This window comes from Mustelus asterias, chromosome 6 (genome assembly GCF_964213995.1).
Source record: "Mustelus asterias chromosome 6, sMusAst1.hap1.1, whole genome shotgun sequence".
NCBI lineage: Eukaryota > Metazoa > Chordata > Chondrichthyes > Carcharhiniformes > Triakidae > Mustelus > Mustelus asterias.
Window position 1 is genome coordinate 8,919,294 of NC_135806.1, and position 18,138 is coordinate 8,937,431.

Below are 18,138 nucleotides of genomic sequence, written 5' to 3' on the forward strand. Positions count from 1 at the left end.
GGGGTCTCATGTCTGTAGTTCCACTTCAGGATGTGTGCGTCAGCAAATCATTCAAGGGTCACTTTCACACTGAACAGAATAGATGGATGGTCAATGGATGCAGAGCCTTCAGGAAGTGGAAATATGTGTGCTGACCCTTGATAGTTTGTGTGATTTCATCATCAAATCTTGGGATGCTATTAATGTGCAAACTATCATAGGATTGCTCGAAAAATGCCGGAAATCCAAGTCATTGGATGGGGAGGAAGATGATTTGTTGTGGAGAAATGATTCTGAAACTGCTGGAGAACATGCCCCTGTCTACATCAACGGGGACGAAGTAGAAATGGTCGAGAGCTTCAAGTTTTCAGGTGTCCAGATTACCAACAACCTGTCCTGGTCCCCCCATGCCGACGCTATAGTTAAGAAAGCCCACCAACGCCTCTACTTTCTCAGAAGACTAAGGAAATTTGGCATGTCAGCTACGACTCTCACCAACTTTTACAGATGCACCGTAGAAAGCATTCTTTCTGGTTGTATCACAGCTTGGTATGGCTCCTGCTCTGCCCAAGACCGCAAGGAACTACAAAAGGTTGTGAATGTAGTCTAATCCATCATGCGAACCAGCCTCCCATCCATTGACTCTGTCTACACTTCCCGCTGCCTCGGCAAAGCAGCCAGCATAATTAAGGACCCCACGCACCCTGGACAGTCTTTCTTCCACCTTCTCCCATCGGGGAAAAAGATACAAAAGTCTGAGGTCACGTACCAACCGACTCAAGAACAGCTTCTTCCCTGCTGCCGTCAGACTTTTGAATGGACCTACCTTATATTAAGTTGATCTTTCTCTACACCCTAGCTATGACTGTAACATTACTTTCTGCACTCTCTCCTTTCCTTCTCTATGAACGGTATGCTTTGTCTGTATAGCGCGCAAGAAACAATACTTTTCACTATATCCCAATACATGTGACAATAATAAATCAAATCAAAGAAAGTACCAAATCTGATCCAGAGTGAGATCTTTATGATGATGCTCTAGAAGTCAGAGTGATTCTGAATAAATTCGATGAACTCTTTGCACCCGATGCCAAAGACATTGAATTTTGGCGGTCTTCAACACAATGAATTTGGCGGCTTTTCAGACGTTTTTGTTGTGATTAAGGAGATGCCTGGAGAATTGATTCACTCGATCTAATGTCTCAGATTGATCAAATTTGAATTACTGGTGGGTTTTCTTTGCATTTCAAAATGGCATCCACCCATAACCAGATTAGGAGCAGCAAAATGGTTAGCACTGCTGCCTCTCAGCACCAGGGACCCAGGTTCAATTCCCGGCTTGGCTCACTGTCTATGCAGAGTCGGCACATTCTCTCCGTATCTGCGTGGGTTTCCTCCGGATGCTCCGGTTTCCTTCCACACTCCAAAGATGTGCAGGTTAGGTGGATTGGCCATGATCAATGCGCAGGGTTACAGGGATTGGGCAGGGGAGTAGGCCTAGGTAGAGTGCTCTTTCGGAGGGTTGGTGCAGATTCAATGGGCTGAATGGCCTCCTCCTGCACTGTAGGGATTCCATGAGTTCAGATTTATACTTGATGTACAGGTCGACTCCCAAGCTGTAAAGAATTTTCAAGCCTTCAAAGGTTGACCTATATGCCACAACCTACAGCATGTTGTATTTTTATCACCCAACTTGCAACTTGCAACACTTTGGCCCCCCTAAAGGTCACTCTGGTGAAAGCAGCAGTTTTAAGATTAACAAAAATGATGGCCTGATCCATAATTTTAAGTAGCAGTCCCTTTTTACCTAGGCAGTCCCCTTTATATTTGATCATTACTCTCCATTAGAAATGATTAAATCTGTGCTTTAGTCTATATGTTCCTTGCTTTTACCTGCATATCACCTGGGTGTATAGTATGTAGATCATAGAATCCTACAATGCAAAAGGAGGCCATTTGGCCCATCAAGTCTGCACTGACCACAATCCCACTCAGGCCTTATCCCCAATTCCCCATGTATTTACCCTATCTAGTCCGTCTGACACTAGGGGTAATTTAGCATGGCCAATCCACCTAACCTGCACATCTTTGGGCTGCAGGAGGAAACCGGAGCACCCGGAGGAAACCCATGCAGACACGGCGGGAATGTGCAGACAGTGACCCAAGCCAGGTATCGAACTTGGGTCCCTGGCGCTGTGAGGCAGCAGTGCTAAACCACTGTGCCACCGTACTGCCCAATGTCAAATTTCAGTACACATAGCTGGGGCAATGTACCAGTAAAGAACTTAATGCTTTTTTTACATTAATGGTTCCTGTTTAAACATCAAATTTCCTGCATTTTAAAATATGCTAACCCCCATTTGTCTGCAAATTGAAGGATAGTTTCAAAGCAGCATTATTCTTGGTTATCACAGCCCTTCACATTGTCAGATTGTTTGAAAGTTTGCAACCCTCCCCATGCTGCGTGGAATGTACTTTTTAATTTTCCCCTCTAATATTACACCCATCCTTATTATGACAAATAACTCAGGGATTTGCAATGGCCTGACACCAGTCCTTGTGTAAAAGCTGATGTGACCGTAGTCAGCTTGTAGGGGCTTGTTGGGTCAGCTTGGTTGGAGGGTTAGTTGGGTGGTCGGAGGGCATTTGGTGGGTGATGGGGAAAGGGAGGTCAGTGGCTGGTCAGGTTGGACTGGATGGGAACTTGGTGGGGTGGGGAATCAGGGAGTGCCAGTTGTGTAGTTACCCAGCAGTTAAGACTCGGATTTGTCCATCTAAAATTTCCTGAGTAACTATCCAGCTCAGTAAGTCAGAACTTTGTGAAGTATCCGACTCTTTAACTCAAGAGTTGTATCGTTTTTCAGAGGGTCCCGGGGAGCAAGGGAACTGCCCATTGGAAGTTCAGACTTCCCAGGCAATTCCCACAGAGCCAGTGCATTGGGGCATCTGCAGGGACTCCTGCGGAGGGGGGAGGGTGCGTCTGGTCAACACCGATGCTGAGACCAGATCTACCATAATGTCTTACCTCATTATTTATTGTCAAACACCATTCTTGATGTTTGAGTGGGAGTATCGCAATGTTCTATTTTGAATCATTTGAAAATCATTAATGCATGATTTTCTTTTGGTAGCTGGACGTGACTTGAGATTCTAGAATTTTCCTATTCACAAGCCCACTACGTTGTATGACCATCCTGGAAAAGCAGTGTTGATATGTCATGACGAGTTTATCCCCAGAGTTTAATTCTTATTGTAACAGCTTTGCTTGAGGCTTATTAATCCTGAATTCCCTCCCTAAACTTCTCCAATCTGAACGAATGACGGGAAACATAATTAATTGAAATTTTTCTTTATCGTGGAAATCTCTTTTCCACTTTGAGGGATTTTTATTGACTGTCTTGGCCCAAAGTATTTTCAACTTACGAAAGCACTTTGGGGGCAATTTTCTACTTTGGCACAGAATAAATGCTTCCGTTGTTGAAGCATATTCTTGTCATTGCTATTTCCAGCCACTATATCTGGGAATGAAAGCACACACAGACCCTATGAAGTACTGCGTGACAGTGCGAGGTCTGAAGGCCGTTGTAAAGAGGTCCCCTTTGAGAGCAGGTGTATTTATCTTGCCGAGTTGGTGCTTCAACCTTGCAGAGTTCTCTCTGCAAAAGTCTGCTGGAGTTGAGAATGTGAATGGACAAACAGCATGACTGCTGGTTGAACCTGAACCTGACCTTGACGTACTTTGGGTGGTTGTGACTGAATGTTACAGCAGTGACGCGCAGTTTAACTACAAAAGCTTGTTTGTGTGTTTTTTTTTCCCCCCAAGTACTTTGCTGTCATTCGTGAAGGGCTCCTTTGTTTAACTGTGTGATCCTTACTCTGCTCAGACTCCCCCTAGCGTGCAGACACAATCCCTACTCCAGAGCATTGCAGGTCTGTTCTTTGATTCTGATTTGATTTGATTTATTATTGTCACATGTATTAGTATACAGTGAAAAGTATTGTTTCTTACGTGTTATACAGACAAAGCATACCGTACATAGAGAAGGTAACGAGAGAGTGCAGAATGTAGTGTTACAGTCATAGCTAGGATGTAGGGAAAGATCAACTTAATGTAAGGTGGGTCCATTCAAAAATCTGACAGCAGCAGGGAAGAAGCTGTTCTTGAGTCGGTTGGTACATGACCACAGACTTTTGTATCTTTTTCCCGACGGAAGAAGGTGGAAGAGAGAATGTCCGGGTTGAGTGGGGTCGTTAATTATGCTGACTGCTTTTCTGAGGCAGCGGGAAGTGTAGACAGAGTCAATGGATGGGAGGCTGGTTTGCGTGATGGATTGGGCTACATTCACAACCTTTTGTAGTTTCTTGCTGTCTTGGGCAGAGCAGGAGCCATACCAAGCTGTGATACAACCAGGAAGAATGCTTAAAAGTTAGTGAGAGTCGTAGCTGACATGCCAACTTTCCTTAGTCTTGTGAGAAAGTAGAGGTGTTGGTGGGTTTTCTTAACTATAGTGTCGGCATGGAGGGACCAGGACAGGTTGTTGGTGATCTGAACACCTAAAAACTTGAAGCTCTCGACCATTCCTACTTCGTCCCCATTGATGTAGACAGGGGCATGTTCTCCACTACGCCTCCTGAAGCCGATGGCTATCTCCTTCATTTTGTTGACATTGAAGGAGAGATTATTGTCATCGCACCCGTTCACCAGATTCTCTATCTCATTCCTGTACTCCGTCTTGTCATTGTTTGAGATTCGCAGGGGGCCGGGTTAGCTCAGCTGGCTGGACGGCTGGCATGTGATGCCAAGCAATGCCAACAGCAAGGGTTCAATTCCCATACCTGCTGAGGTTATTTATGAAGGCCCCGCCTTCTCAGCCTTGTCCCTCACCTGAGGTGCGGTGACCCTCAGGTTAAATCACCACCAGTCAGCTCTCCCCCTCAAAGAGCAGCTTATGGTCACCTGGGCATATGGCGACTTTACCTTTACCTTAACAGCTCTGCAATCTCATAGCATGTCGAATATCTGAACTGGATCGGGAGCAGCTCTGCAGAAGGGACCAAGAATGATTTTATGAACCGCACTGTTTCAAGTATCGAATGTCATCTCGGCACTAACAAAGCAGGGACGGAGGGCACATTCCTCCAATGAGTTTCATCATCCAATTCCTTGTAGATGATGTAGCCCACTTTGCAGATGAGGTGCTAATTACATAACGCCATTCATGCCCTGAATTCCTGTCAAGAATTCAGACAGTCGGCCATTGAATGATTCATGGATTTATCAGTGTCTGGTTTAGGGATCTGTTCTTGGGCTCAACTCCGTTCATGAAGGTGGCTTTTATCTCAGTATTTTTCTTGACATGGTGAGGTGAAAAAGTAAGGAATTAAGTTGGAGGGCGACAGCAAGTCATGAGAAATCTCCCATCAAGAAATGTTGTGGGGGAAGCCTCTCCCAGTAGCTCCGAATGTTTATCCTGTTATTCAGTGGAGCCACATTGACGAGGACACCTCCAGGTTCAATCTTCCCCTCACGCACTGTTAGTTGAGCTAAACATTGGTACAGATTGGAGTGCCCCAGTTGATCATCCTGAGTGAAAGACATCAGTATCTAGGACCTTTCCAGGAAGGGCAAACCTGTGAACATTAATGAGAATGTACAGCACAGGAACAGGCGATTTGACCCAACTGGTCTATGATGGTGTTTATGCTCCACACAAAATTCCTCCCATCCTTCTTCATCTCAACCACAAAAGGTCGTGAACGTAGCCCAATCCATCACGCAAACCAGCCTCCCACCCATTGACTCTGTCTACACTTCCCGCTGCCTTGGAAAAGCAGCCAGCATAATTAAGGATCCCACACAACCTGGACATTCTCTCTTCCACCTTCTTCCATCGGGAAAAAGATACACAAGTCTGAGGTCACGTACCAACCGACTCAAGAACAGCTTCTTCCCTGCTGCTGTCAGACTTTTGAATGGACCTACTTCGCATTAAGTTAATCTTTCTCTACACCCTAGCTATGACTGTAACACTACATTCTGCACACTCTCCCTTCCTTCTCTATGAATGTATGTTTTGTCTGTATAGTGTACAAGAAACAATACTTTTCACTATATGCTAATACATGTGACAATAATAAATCAAATCAAAATCATTCTATCAACATAATCCTCCGTCATATGCTTATCTAGTTTCCCTTCACAGTATCAATGCTATTCAACTCCACTGTTCCTTGAGGAGTCTTATCATTATTTTCACTTTTTGTCTTTTTTATACTTTTCTCTTTATTCCTTCAGGATCCCTCCCTTCTATCAATATAGAATCCCTACAGTGCAGAAGGAGACTATTTGGCCCATCAAGCCTGCAATGACAACAACCCCACCCAGGCCCTATCCCCTTAACCCCACACATTTACCTAACTAATTCCCCCTGACACTAAGGGGCAACTTAGCATGGCCAATCAACCTAACCCTCACATCTTTGGTCTGTGGGAGGAAACCGGAGCACCCGGAGGAAACCCACGCAGACACGGGGAGAACGTGCAGACTCCACACAGTCACCGGAGGCCGGAATTGAACCCGGGTCCCTGGCGCTATGAGGCAGCAGTGCTAACCACTGTGCCACCATGCCGCCCCATTCACCCCCTTTCACCTCTCCACTCTGATTCTCTGCCCTCCCAAATCCCTGCCCCAGCCCTTCAGTACTCAACCTTCCTGCTCTCTTGCTATCATTCCAGGCTTGACTCCCTCCTAGATGTATCTGCAACTTTCCTCTGTTCTTCTCGCAAATCCTCCGAAGGGCGACATAACGTGGCACTTGGCGCTGGCGTATTATGAACAGCAATTTTCAAAAATCCCAGCACTCTAAGCCTTCGCCCCTCTCTGTGCCACACATCTCTGCAGGTACTGATTTGCACAACTCTCCGATATATCTGCACTCATCTCATTCTGGGCCCCTGAACATCCCTGATTTTAATCGCTTCACCATTGGCGGTCGTGCCTTCAACTGCCTAGGCCCCAAGCTCTGGATTTTCCTCTTGTTTCCTCCTCTGAGACACTCTAATATCTTTATCTATGGATTGGGGTGATATTTTGCTTTTTTTATGATGTTTTTTCAGATTAAAAGCACTATACAAATATAAGGCGTTGTTGTGGTAGTGAGTTGCGTATTGCAAGGTGGACCTACCTTATATTAAGCTGGTCTCTCTCTTCGCCCTATCTCTAACTGCAACACCACATTCTGCACCCTCTCCTTTCCTTCTCCCCTCTGTACACTATGAACGGTATGCTTTGGCTGTATAGTGCAAGAAACAATACTTTTGACTGTATCCCAATACATGTGACAATAAATCAAATCAATCTGTGGTATTCTCTGTTGGAATTAACTTGTGAATAATGTGCATTATGTGTGAGGTACATCAATCCTTGTGGCACAGTGGGTTAGTACTGAGCCAGAAGCTCTGGGTTCGAGTCCCACCCCAGGACTTGATGACTAAGGAAGGTGCGTTCATAATGTGGTCAAATAGGTTGAGTATAAACCTGCAAACCCCTTCTAACACATGCAAATGGCTGGCGGGATTTGATTTGATTTGATTTATTATTGTCACATGTATTAGTATACAGTGAAAAGGATTGTTTCTTGCATATTATACAGACAAAGCATACCGTTCATAGAGAAGGAAAGGAGAGAGTGCAGAATGTGGTGTTACAGTCATAGCTAGGGTGGAGAGAAAGGTCAACTTAGTGCGAGGTAGATCCATTTGAAAGTCCGATGGCAGCAGGGAAGAAACTGTTCTTGAGTCGGTTGGTACGTGACCTCAGACTTTTGTATCTTTTTCCCGATGGAAGAAGGTGGAAGAGAGAATGTCCGGGGTGCGTGGGGTCCTTGATTATGCTGGCTGTTTTTCCGAGGCAGCGGGAAGTGTAGAATGTGTCAATGGTTGGGAGGCTGGTTTGCGTGATGGGCAGTTCGCAACCCTTTGTGGTTTTTTGCAGTCTTGGGCAGAGCAGGAGCCATACCAAACTGTGATACAACCAGAAAGAATGCTTTCTATGATGCATCTGTAAAAGTTGGTGAGAGTCGTAGCTGACATGCCAAATTTCCTTAGCCTCCTGAGAAAGTAGAGGCATTGGTGGGCTTTCTTAACTATAGCATCGGTATGGAGGGACCAGGATAGGTTGTTTGTGACCTTGACACTCAGAAACTTGAAGCTCTCGACCACTTCCACTTCATCCCTGTTGATGTAGACAGGAGCATGTGCTCCACTGCGCTATCTCATTTGTTTTGTTGACATTGAGGGAGAGATTATTGTCGTTGTATCAGTTCACCAGATTCTCTATCTCTTTCCTGTACTCTGTCTCGGCATTGTTTGGGATCCGACCCACTACAGTGGTGTCATCAGCAGACTTGAAAATGGAGTAGGAGGGGAGTTTGGCCACACAGTCATAGGTGTGTAAGGAGCTGAGGACACAGCCTTGTGGGGCACCGGTGTTGAGGATGATCGTGGAGGAGGTGTTGTTGCCTATCCTTAGTGATTACAGTCTGTGGATTAGGAAGTTCAGAATCCAGTCGCAGAGGTAGGAACGGAGCCCGGAGATGAGTTTTGTAGGAATAATGGTGTTGAAGGCTGAACTGTAGTCAATAAATAGGAGTCTGACATAGGTGTCTTTGTTATCTAGGTGTTCCAGGGTTGGGTGTAGGACCAGGAGGAGGGCATCTGCTGTGGACCTGTTGTGAACTGTAGTGATTCTAGGCAATCTGGGAGGCTGGAATTGGTTCGTGCCATGACTAACCTTTCGAAGGACTTCATAATGATGGATATCAGAGCCACCGGGTGATAGTCATTAAGACACGCTGCCTAGCTTTTCTGTGGTATCGGGATGATGGTCGTTTTCTTGAAGCAGATAAGAGCAGGAGAGATTTCTGGTCAGCCACACTCGAAGAAGAGTGAAGGCCCTCCAAGCCATAAGGCCCTGGCGACAGATTAGCGACCTGTTCCAGGAAAAACCTTGCTATTTGAACAGATGAAAGTCTGCCTTGTGCACCACTGGGTTCAGGAAGGCAAACAACATCAATCCTCGTATCTGTTCCCGAGTGAGGTGACGTAACTGCAGAGATCAATGAACCATCACCGCCAGAACTGAGATTAGCTAGTTTGGGACAATCGACAATAACTTGCATTTATATAGCACCTTTAAGGTACTAAACTATGCCAAGGCGTAGTTATCAAATAAACGGTGACGTGGTGCCACAATAAAGCCGTTCTGGGAGCGGTGAAAGATAGGTTTTAAGATGGACCTCGAAGGAGGAAAGATCAGCTGAGATATTTAGAGAGTGAATTTTGGAGTTGAGTGTATTAGCAGCTGAAGACACTGACCGTTAATGATGGGAAGAAAGGAAATCGGGGATCCACAAGATGCCAGGATTTGGGGAATGCAGAGATCATGGATGATTGTAGGGCTGGCTGAGGTTACAGGATAGGAAGGGGGTAATGCCATGAAGGGATTTTTTTTATTTATTAGTCTCACAAGTAGGCTTACATTAACACTGCAATGAAGTTACTGTGAAAATCCCCTAGTCACCACACTCTGGTGCCTGTTCGGGTACACTGAGGGAGAATTTAGCATGGCCAATGCACTTAATCAGCACGTCTTTCAGACTGTGGGAGGAAACCCATGCAGACTTGGGGAGAACATGCAAACTCTGCACAGACAGTGACCCAAGCCGGGAATTGAACCCGGGTCCCTGGCTCTGTGAGGCAGCAGTGCTAACCACTGTGCCACCCGTCAAATTTGTCCACAAAGCTAAGAGTTTTAATTTGAGGCGTTGCTGGACTGGGATCCAAGGTGGACAAGAGATCAGACCTGGGGTGGACCTGGGTCTGGGTCAGTAATCAGGTTCTGAAGTTGTAACATCTATTAATTGGTACTATTGTTGTGTTGGAGGTATAGTGCACAGAAGCTAGCCTGAATGACTCACCTGGCAATCATTTAGTTTTCCTCTACTCTAATCCCACCTCCAAAGGGAAGTGACTCACTTTCAAACAAGGATCAGACCTTGAGTAACACTGTCATGAGCCTGCCGCAGGATGCAGTGCATCGGAGGACTGACAGGAGGAAGATGTGGCGCTGTTGTGGCATTGCTGCATAGTCCAATCTGTGGCATGGCTCTGCGGAAAGAAAAATAGAACTCCCCTCCCCTGCCACTCTCCGCATTGTGTTATTGGACCTTCTGCATCCAGCCAGGAGGAAGGGCAGTGTCTTGGATTTAATGGCACCTCAAGCAGCACAGCACTCCCGAGGTACTGTCTGGAGCCGACAATCTAGATTTTGTGTTCGAGTGTCTGGCGCGGGCCTTGAAGCCACAACCTTCCGACTCAGAATCATAGAATGCCTACTTGCAGAAGGAGGCCATTCGGCCCATCGAGTCTGCACTGACCACAACCCCACCCAGGCCTTATCCCCATAACACCAAGTATTTACCTTGGCTCGTCCCCCTGACACTAAGGGGCAGTTTAGCATGGCCAATCCGCCTAACCGGCACATCTTCGGACTGTGGGAGGAAACCGGAGCACCCGGAGGAAACCCACATGGACACGGGGAGAACGTGGAAACTCCACACAGACAGTGACCCAAGGCTGGGATGGAATCTGGGTCCCTGGCGCTGTGAGGCAGCAGTGTTATCCACTGTGCCGAAGGAAGAGTGTTGCCCACTGAGCTGCGGCTGAAGACCTAAATACCGTTGGGATTTCTGAAGTTGATGAGAATTGCACACTAGTCAGTTGATCTTGCACCCTCCCCATTGGCATCCCTGACTTCAACTGTCTATAACACAGCACTCAAAACCTTGAGCTGTAATTGTAGCATATGACGCTTCCAAATGGTCCGACTATGATATTTAGTTCCTTACATGGTAAGTTTTGTGACTATCAGTCCTGGAGATTTTGGGGTTTTTGGGTGAAATCATCATTTCATCATCATGTGAGGTGGCACACTGGTTAGCACCGCTGCCTCACAGCGCCAGGAACCCGGGTTCGATTCCCGGCTTGGGTCACTGTCTGTGTGGAGTTTGCACATTCTCCCCGTGTCTGCGTGGGTTTCCTCCGGGTGCTCTGGTTTCCTCCCACAGTCTGAAAGACGTGCTGGTTAGGTGCATTGGCCGTGCTAAATTCTCCCTCAGTGTAACCCGAACAGGCACCGGAGTGTGGCGACTAGGGGATTTTCACAATAACTTCATTATGACGTTAATATAAGGCGACTTGTGACACTAATAAATAAACTTTAAAACTTCTCATTTCTGTGAAAACGGGCTGTTGATTTGCCCGGGCGTTTCTTCAATCACCCAGCACTCATCACCCCTTTGGTTCCTGTCAGTCGTGGTGGGATTGGTTCAAGTTAGTTTGAAAAGGGGATCCTTTCCGTGAGCTGTGGGGTGTGACAGGTGCCTGGTTTTGTCAGATGTGGCAATGGCAGTGATTTGCCCATTGAACTGCTTCGAGCTCTTTATAAATAATTCCATGCTGCTGCTGCAGTCTGTGTGTTCGGTGTTTACCTGTGGGGGCGAGGTTGTGTGAGCAATCGAATAGCCAGTTCCATTAGCCAACGAGATGTAGGAGCTGTCATATTCTGTAATCCCTTCTGTTCATATGTCAACCTTTGTTTTTTAAGTGTTAAAATTTAGTTTTAATGGGATTGCATGAAAAACACGGAGGATACTTCAATTGCTGCTATTGGTTGTATGACATGATAACAACATGGGGATCAGGATGTAAGTGTTACATTCGTGGGACTCTTGTCAGCCTTGCTCATAGAATCAGCAATGAAGAAATAGGACGAACACTTGTACAAACACTCAACAGGAACTATTTTACCCAGTGTCACAGCTTTGCAATGGTAGTGCGAGTTATTTGAGATCCTGCAGGGTACTGTGTAATGTATGCTAGAACACACAGGAGTGATAATAGGATGATCATAAAGAAAATTAGTTTTATTTTATTCATTAATGCCATGTGGATATGGCTGACGAGACCGGTATTTATTACCCATCCCTAGTTGCCCTTGAGAAGGTGGTGGTGAGCTGCCTTCTTGAATTACTGCAGTCCATGTGCTGTGACCCACAATGCTGTTAAGGAGGAAGTTCCAGGCTTTTGACCCAGTTATAGTGGAAGAACAGTGATACATTTCCAAATCAGGATGATAAGTGGTTTGGAGGGGAACTTTTAGGGTGGTGGTGTTCCCAGGTATCTGCTGCCCTTGTTCTTTTAGATGGTAGAGGTGGTAGGTTTTGGAAGGTGCTACCTCAGCAACCTTGGTGAGTTCCTGTAGGGCATCTTGTAGATGGTACACATGGCCACCGCTGTGCATTCAATATTTCAATATGCTATTCTGGTTCTGACCCCAAGGGGGGAGTTCTCGCTGGCTCATTTAACACCGTGGTCCCTCTTGTCTCCAGCCATCATGGGATTTGCTTGTGTGCAAGCAAGGCTGGAGAATCGCCCCCTCAGTCTGTTTGAGGAGTAAAGAACTGACATAGAATGCCTACAATGCAGAAGGAGACCATTCAGCCCATCAAACCTGCACCATCGACAATCCCAACCAGGCCCTATCCCTGTAACCCCACATATTTACCTTGCTAATCCCCGTACACTAAGAGGCAATTTAGCATGGCCAATCCACCTAAATTGCACATCTTTGGACTGTGGGAGGAAACTGGAGCACCCGGAGGAAACCCACGCAGACACTGGGAGAATGTGCAAACTCCACACAGACAGTGACCCGAGGCCGGAATCGAACTGGGCCCCTGAGGCAGCAGTGCTAACCACTGTGCCACACGATCATAGTCTTAGGAAATGGATGTGTGTCCCGTTTCCACCCACCCAACCCGCCCCCCCCCCCCCACCACCCCCCCAACCCCCCAACCACCACCACCCCGCAGACACGGCATAATCTACTCTGTAAGAAGTCTCATAACACCAGGTTAAAGTCTAATAGGTTTATTTGGTAGCACAAGCCACTAGCTTTCGGAGCGCTGCCCCTTCATCGGGTAAGTGGGAGTTCTGTTCACAGTCAGGGCATATAAAGACACAAACTCAATTTACAAAATAATGGTTGGACTGAGTGTCTTTACAGGTAATCAAGTCTTAAAGGTACAGACAATGTGAGCGGAGAGAGGGTTAAGCACAGGTTAAAGAGATGTGTATTGTCTCCAGCCGGGACAGTTAGTGAGATTTTGCAAGCCCAGGCAAGTTGTGGGAGTTACAGATAGTGTGACATGAACCCAAGATCCCGGTTGAGGCTGTCCTCATGTGCACGGAACTTGGCTATCAGTCTCTGCTCAGCGACTCTGCGTTGTCGTGTGTTCTGCTCTAATCTGCTCTAACCAGTACTTGTTTATTAATGATGTCTCATTGACCTTTTAGGTGTCCTGCCCCTGTAGAGTCATAGAGGTTTACAGCATGGAAACAGGCCCTTCAGCCCAACTTTTTAAAACACAAAATTGTACCCGTCTCTATTACTACCTCTGGCAGCTTGTTCCAGACACTCACCACCCTCTATGTGAAAAAATTGCCCCTCTGGACACTTTTGTATCTCTCCCCTCTCACCTTAAACCTATGCCCTCTGGTTTTAGACTCCCCTACCTTTGGGAAAAGATATTGACTATCTAGCTGATCTGTGCCCCTCATTATTTTATAGACCTCTATAAGATCACCCCTCAGCCTCCTACACTCCAGAGAAAGAGGTCCCAGTCTATCCAGCCTCTCCTTATAACTCAATCCATCAAATCCCGGTAGCATCCTAGTAAATCTTTCCTGCACCCTTTCTAGGTTAATAATATCCTTTCTATAATCGGGTGACCAGAATTGCACACAGTATTCCAAGTGTGGCCTTACCAATGTCTTGTACAATTTCAACAAGACGTCCCAATTCCTGTATTCAATGTTCTAACCGATGAAACCAAGCATGCCGAATGCCTTCTTCACCACTCTGTCCACCTGTCCACTTTCAAGGAGCTATGAACATGTACCCCTAGATCTCTTTGTTCTGTAACTCTCCCCAATGCCCTACCATTAACTAAGTAAGTCCTGCCCTGGTTCAATCTACCAAAATGCATCACCTCGCATTTGTCTAAATTAAACTCCATCTGCCATTCGTCAGCCCACTGGCCCAATTGATCAAGGTCCCGTCGCAATTGGAGATAACTTTCTTCACTGTTCACTATCTTACTGTCATCTGCAAACTTACTAACCATGCTTCCTATATTCTCATCCAAATCATTAATATAAATGACAAATAACAGTGGACCCAGCACTGATCCCGGAGGCACACCGCTGGTCACAGGCCTCCAGTTTGAAAAACAACCCTCTACAACCACCCTCTGGCTTTTGTCAAGAAGCCAATTTTGTATCCATTTAGATACCTCACCCTGGATCCCATGAGATTTAACCTTATGCAACAACCTACCATGCGGTACCTTGTCAAAGGCCTTGCTAAAGTCCATGTAGGCAACATCAACTGCACTGCCCTCATCTATCTTCTTGGTTACCCCTTCAAAAAACTCAATCAAATTTCTGAGACATGATTTTCCACTCACAAAGCCATGCTGACTGTCCCTAATCAGTCCTTGCATCTCTAAATGCCTGCCTCTGAAAATATCTTCCAACAATTTACCCACCACAGATGTGAGGCTTACTGGTCTGTAGTTCCCAGGCTTTTCCCTGCAGCCCTTTTTAAACAAAGGCACAACATTTGCCACTCTCCAATCTTCAGGCACCTCACCCGTGACTATCGATGATTCAAATATCTCGGCTAGGGGACCCGTAATTTCCTCCCTAGCCTGCCATAATGTCCTGGGGTACACTTCATCAGGTCCCGGGGATTTACCTACCTTGATGCGCTTTATGACTCCCAGCACCTCCTTCTCTGTAATATGTACACTCCTCAAGACATCACTATTTATTTCCCCAAGTTCCCTGACATCCATGCTTTTCTCAACAGTAAATACTGATGAGAAATATTCATTCAGGATCTCACCCATCTCTTGTGGATCCGCACATAGATGACCTTGTTGATCCTTAAGAGGCCCTACTCTCTCCCTTGTTACTCTTTTGCCCTTTATGTATTTGTAGAAGCTCTTTGGATTCTCCTTTGCCTTGTGTGCCAAAACAATCTCGTGTCCCCTTTTTGCCCTCCTGATTTCTCTCTTATCTCTACTCCTACACCCCCTATACTCTTCAAGGGATTGACTTGATCCCAGCTGCCTATGCATGTCATGTGCCTCTTTCTTCTTCTTGACCAGGGCCTCAATATCCCGAGTCACCCAGGGTTCCCTACTTCTGCCAGCCTTGCCCTTCACTCTAAGAGGAATGTGTTTACCCTGAACCCTGGATAACACACTTTTGAAAGCGTACCACTTACCAGACGTCCCTTTGCCTTCCCACAGACTCCTCCAATTAACTTTTGAAAGTTCCTGCCTGATACCATCAAAATTGGCCTTGCCCCAATTTAGAATTTTAACTTTTGGGCCAGACCTATCGTTCTCCATAGCTATTTTAAAACCAATAGAATTATGGTCACTGGTCCCAAAGTGATCCCTCACTAACACTTCTGACACCTGCCCTTCCTTATTTCCCAAGAGGAGGTCAAGTTTTGCCCCCTCTCTAGTCGTGCCATCCACATACTGAATGAGAAATTCCTCCTGAATACACTCAGCAAATTTCTCTCCATCCAACCCTCTAATACTATGGCTGTCCCAGTCAATGTTGGGAAAGTTAAAATCTCCGACTATTACCATCCTATTTTTCTTGGAGCTATCTGTAATCTCCTTACATATTTGCTCCTCAATTTCCCGCTGACTATTTGGGGGCCTATAGTACAACCCTATCAAAGTGATTTCCCCCTTCTTATTTCTCAGTTCTACCCATACAGACTCAGTGGCCGAACCCTCGGATATATCCCCTCTCAGTACGGCCGTGATGCTTTCCCTAATCAAAAGTGAACTCCCCCTCCTCTCTTACCTCCTGTTCTATCTTTCCTATGGCATCTGTACCCTGGAACATTGAGCTGCCAGTCCTGCCCCTCCCTTAGCCATGTTTCAGTAATTGCTATAATATCCCAGTCCCACATACCCATCCATGCCCCGAGTTCATCTGCCTTGCCCGTCAGGCCTGCTGCATTGAAATAAATGCAGTTTAATCTGGACTTCCCTTGCTCTCTGTCTTGCTTTTGCCTGATCTGTCTCGTACTAGAATTACTGACACTGCCTTTACTGATTAATGTGCTCTCTTTAACTTCTGTGCTGTCCTCACACTTCTCTTCTGTCTCCTTACTGCTTTGGATCCCACCCCCCTGCCAAACTAGCTTAAACCCTCCCGAGTGGCTCCAGCAAATCTCCCCGCCAGGATGTTAGTTCCCCTCCAGTTCAGGTGTAACCCATCCCTCTTGAGCAGGTCAGCCCTTCCCCAGAAAAGATCCCAATGATCCAAAAATCTAAATCCCTGCCCCCTGCACCAGCTCTCAAGCCAGGCGTTCATCTGCCTAATCCTCCTATTCATACTCTCACTAGCACGTGGTACCGGTAGTAGTCCTGAAATTACTAACTTCGAGGTCCTGCACTTTAACCTTCTGCCTAACTCTCTATATTCACATTTCAGGACCTCATCCCTTTTCCTACCTATGTTATTGGTACCAATATGTACAACGACCTCTGGCTGCTCACCCTCCCCCTTAAGAATGTCCTGCAATCGCTCAGAGACGTCCTTGACCCTGGCACCAGGGAGGCAACACACCATCCTGGAGTCTCGATTGCGGCCACAGAAACGCCTGTCTGTGCCTCTAACTAGCGAGTCCCCTATTACTACTGCTCGCTTGCTCTTTGCCCGACCCTGTCCCACTGCAGAACCAGCTGTGGTGTCACAGGCCTGGCTGCTGCTGGTATCTCCCCCTGACAGGCTATCCCCCTCAACAATATCCAAAATGATATACCTGTTTGAAAGGGGAATAGACACAGGAGACTCCTGCACTGCCTGCCTGCCTCTCCTGGCGGTCACCCATCTACCTGACTGAACCTGTGGCGTGACAACCCCCCTGTAACTAGTGTCTATCACACTCTCTGCCTCCTGTGTGCTCCGCAGTGTATCCACCTGCTGCTCCAACCAAACAATGCTGTCTGTGAGTAGCTGCAACTGGACACACTTCCTGCGGACAAAGTTGTCAGGGAGACTAGATTGCTCCTTAATTTCCCACATCTGGCAGGAGGAGCATGCCACTGCCCTAACTGTCATACTGCCCTTATACAGGTAAAAGGATAAAAGAATCTCAACTCACCTCCCCTTTGCTTGTGGTCCTCCTGCCGACTTTTTTTTTGGTTAGAGGAGGAGGTAGGGAGGGAAACACTGAAGTTTGGGCTTTGATGGCTTTGTTATTCCTGTGATGCTGTGTTGCTTTGTAACTAACCATGGCCGTCACCTGTGGGCTGTCTTTTTCTCTTTCTTTCGTGTAGCCTTTTCTGGAAAACTCAACAGGTTCCCAACGTTTGACGGGGAACTCAAGGAGCTCTGCACAAGCGCCGTCAGTGCAAACACCACAAAGGCAACACTGTACTCACTGAATGTGTGGCGATACTGGTGTGTAACGAGGGAGCTAAAGCAATACATGGACATTACAAAGGTAGGTCGTCTGAATACACTAACATGGGAGTGTACAAAATTAAAACAGACCATTCGGCCCACTGATGTTTATGCTGTGCGCAAGTTTCATCTCAGCCTTTTGGCATATCCTTCAATTCCTTTTTCTTTCGTGTGTTTATCCCGATTCCCTTTAAAGGCATATTTCTACAGTGAGTAGTTGTAGGAATGGGGCACGATTTTCCCAGTCCGCTGCACTGCTCGCGTAGTGCAATGGGCCAGGAAATGTCAGCGAGAAGGAAACAAATGAGATTCGGGACGCCGGTCGCAATCTTCCCGGTCCATTCCTCGTGCCAGGGAACAGTGCAAGATTGATTACAATATTCAGAAGCTGCTCTGCATCTAATTAGCGAGTCCCGGACTCAATTGTCCAGGCTCACTAATGTTTCTGACCCCACCGGTGGAGATCCACAACAGTGGGGATCACATACAGTCCCCAGCAACGGGGACCGGGCATGATGGCCTCACTGGTGGGACCAG

At 46.6% G+C, this 18,138-nt stretch overlaps 1 protein-coding gene across 2 annotated transcripts in view; it reads left to right on the top strand.

The window, feature by feature from the left end:
* The window catches only part of kiaa1958 (KIAA1958 ortholog), a 112,896-nt gene that overhangs the window by 87,194 nt on the left and 7,564 nt on the right, over positions 1-18,138 (top strand). For both annotated transcript variants that reach the window (XM_078214064.1, XM_078214063.1), the window contains one exon: positions 17,475-17,641. In XM_078214064.1, coding sequence (XP_078070190.1) covers positions 17,475-17,641 — 167 coding nt within the window. The remainder of the gene's footprint in view (positions 1-17,474; positions 17,642-18,138) is intronic.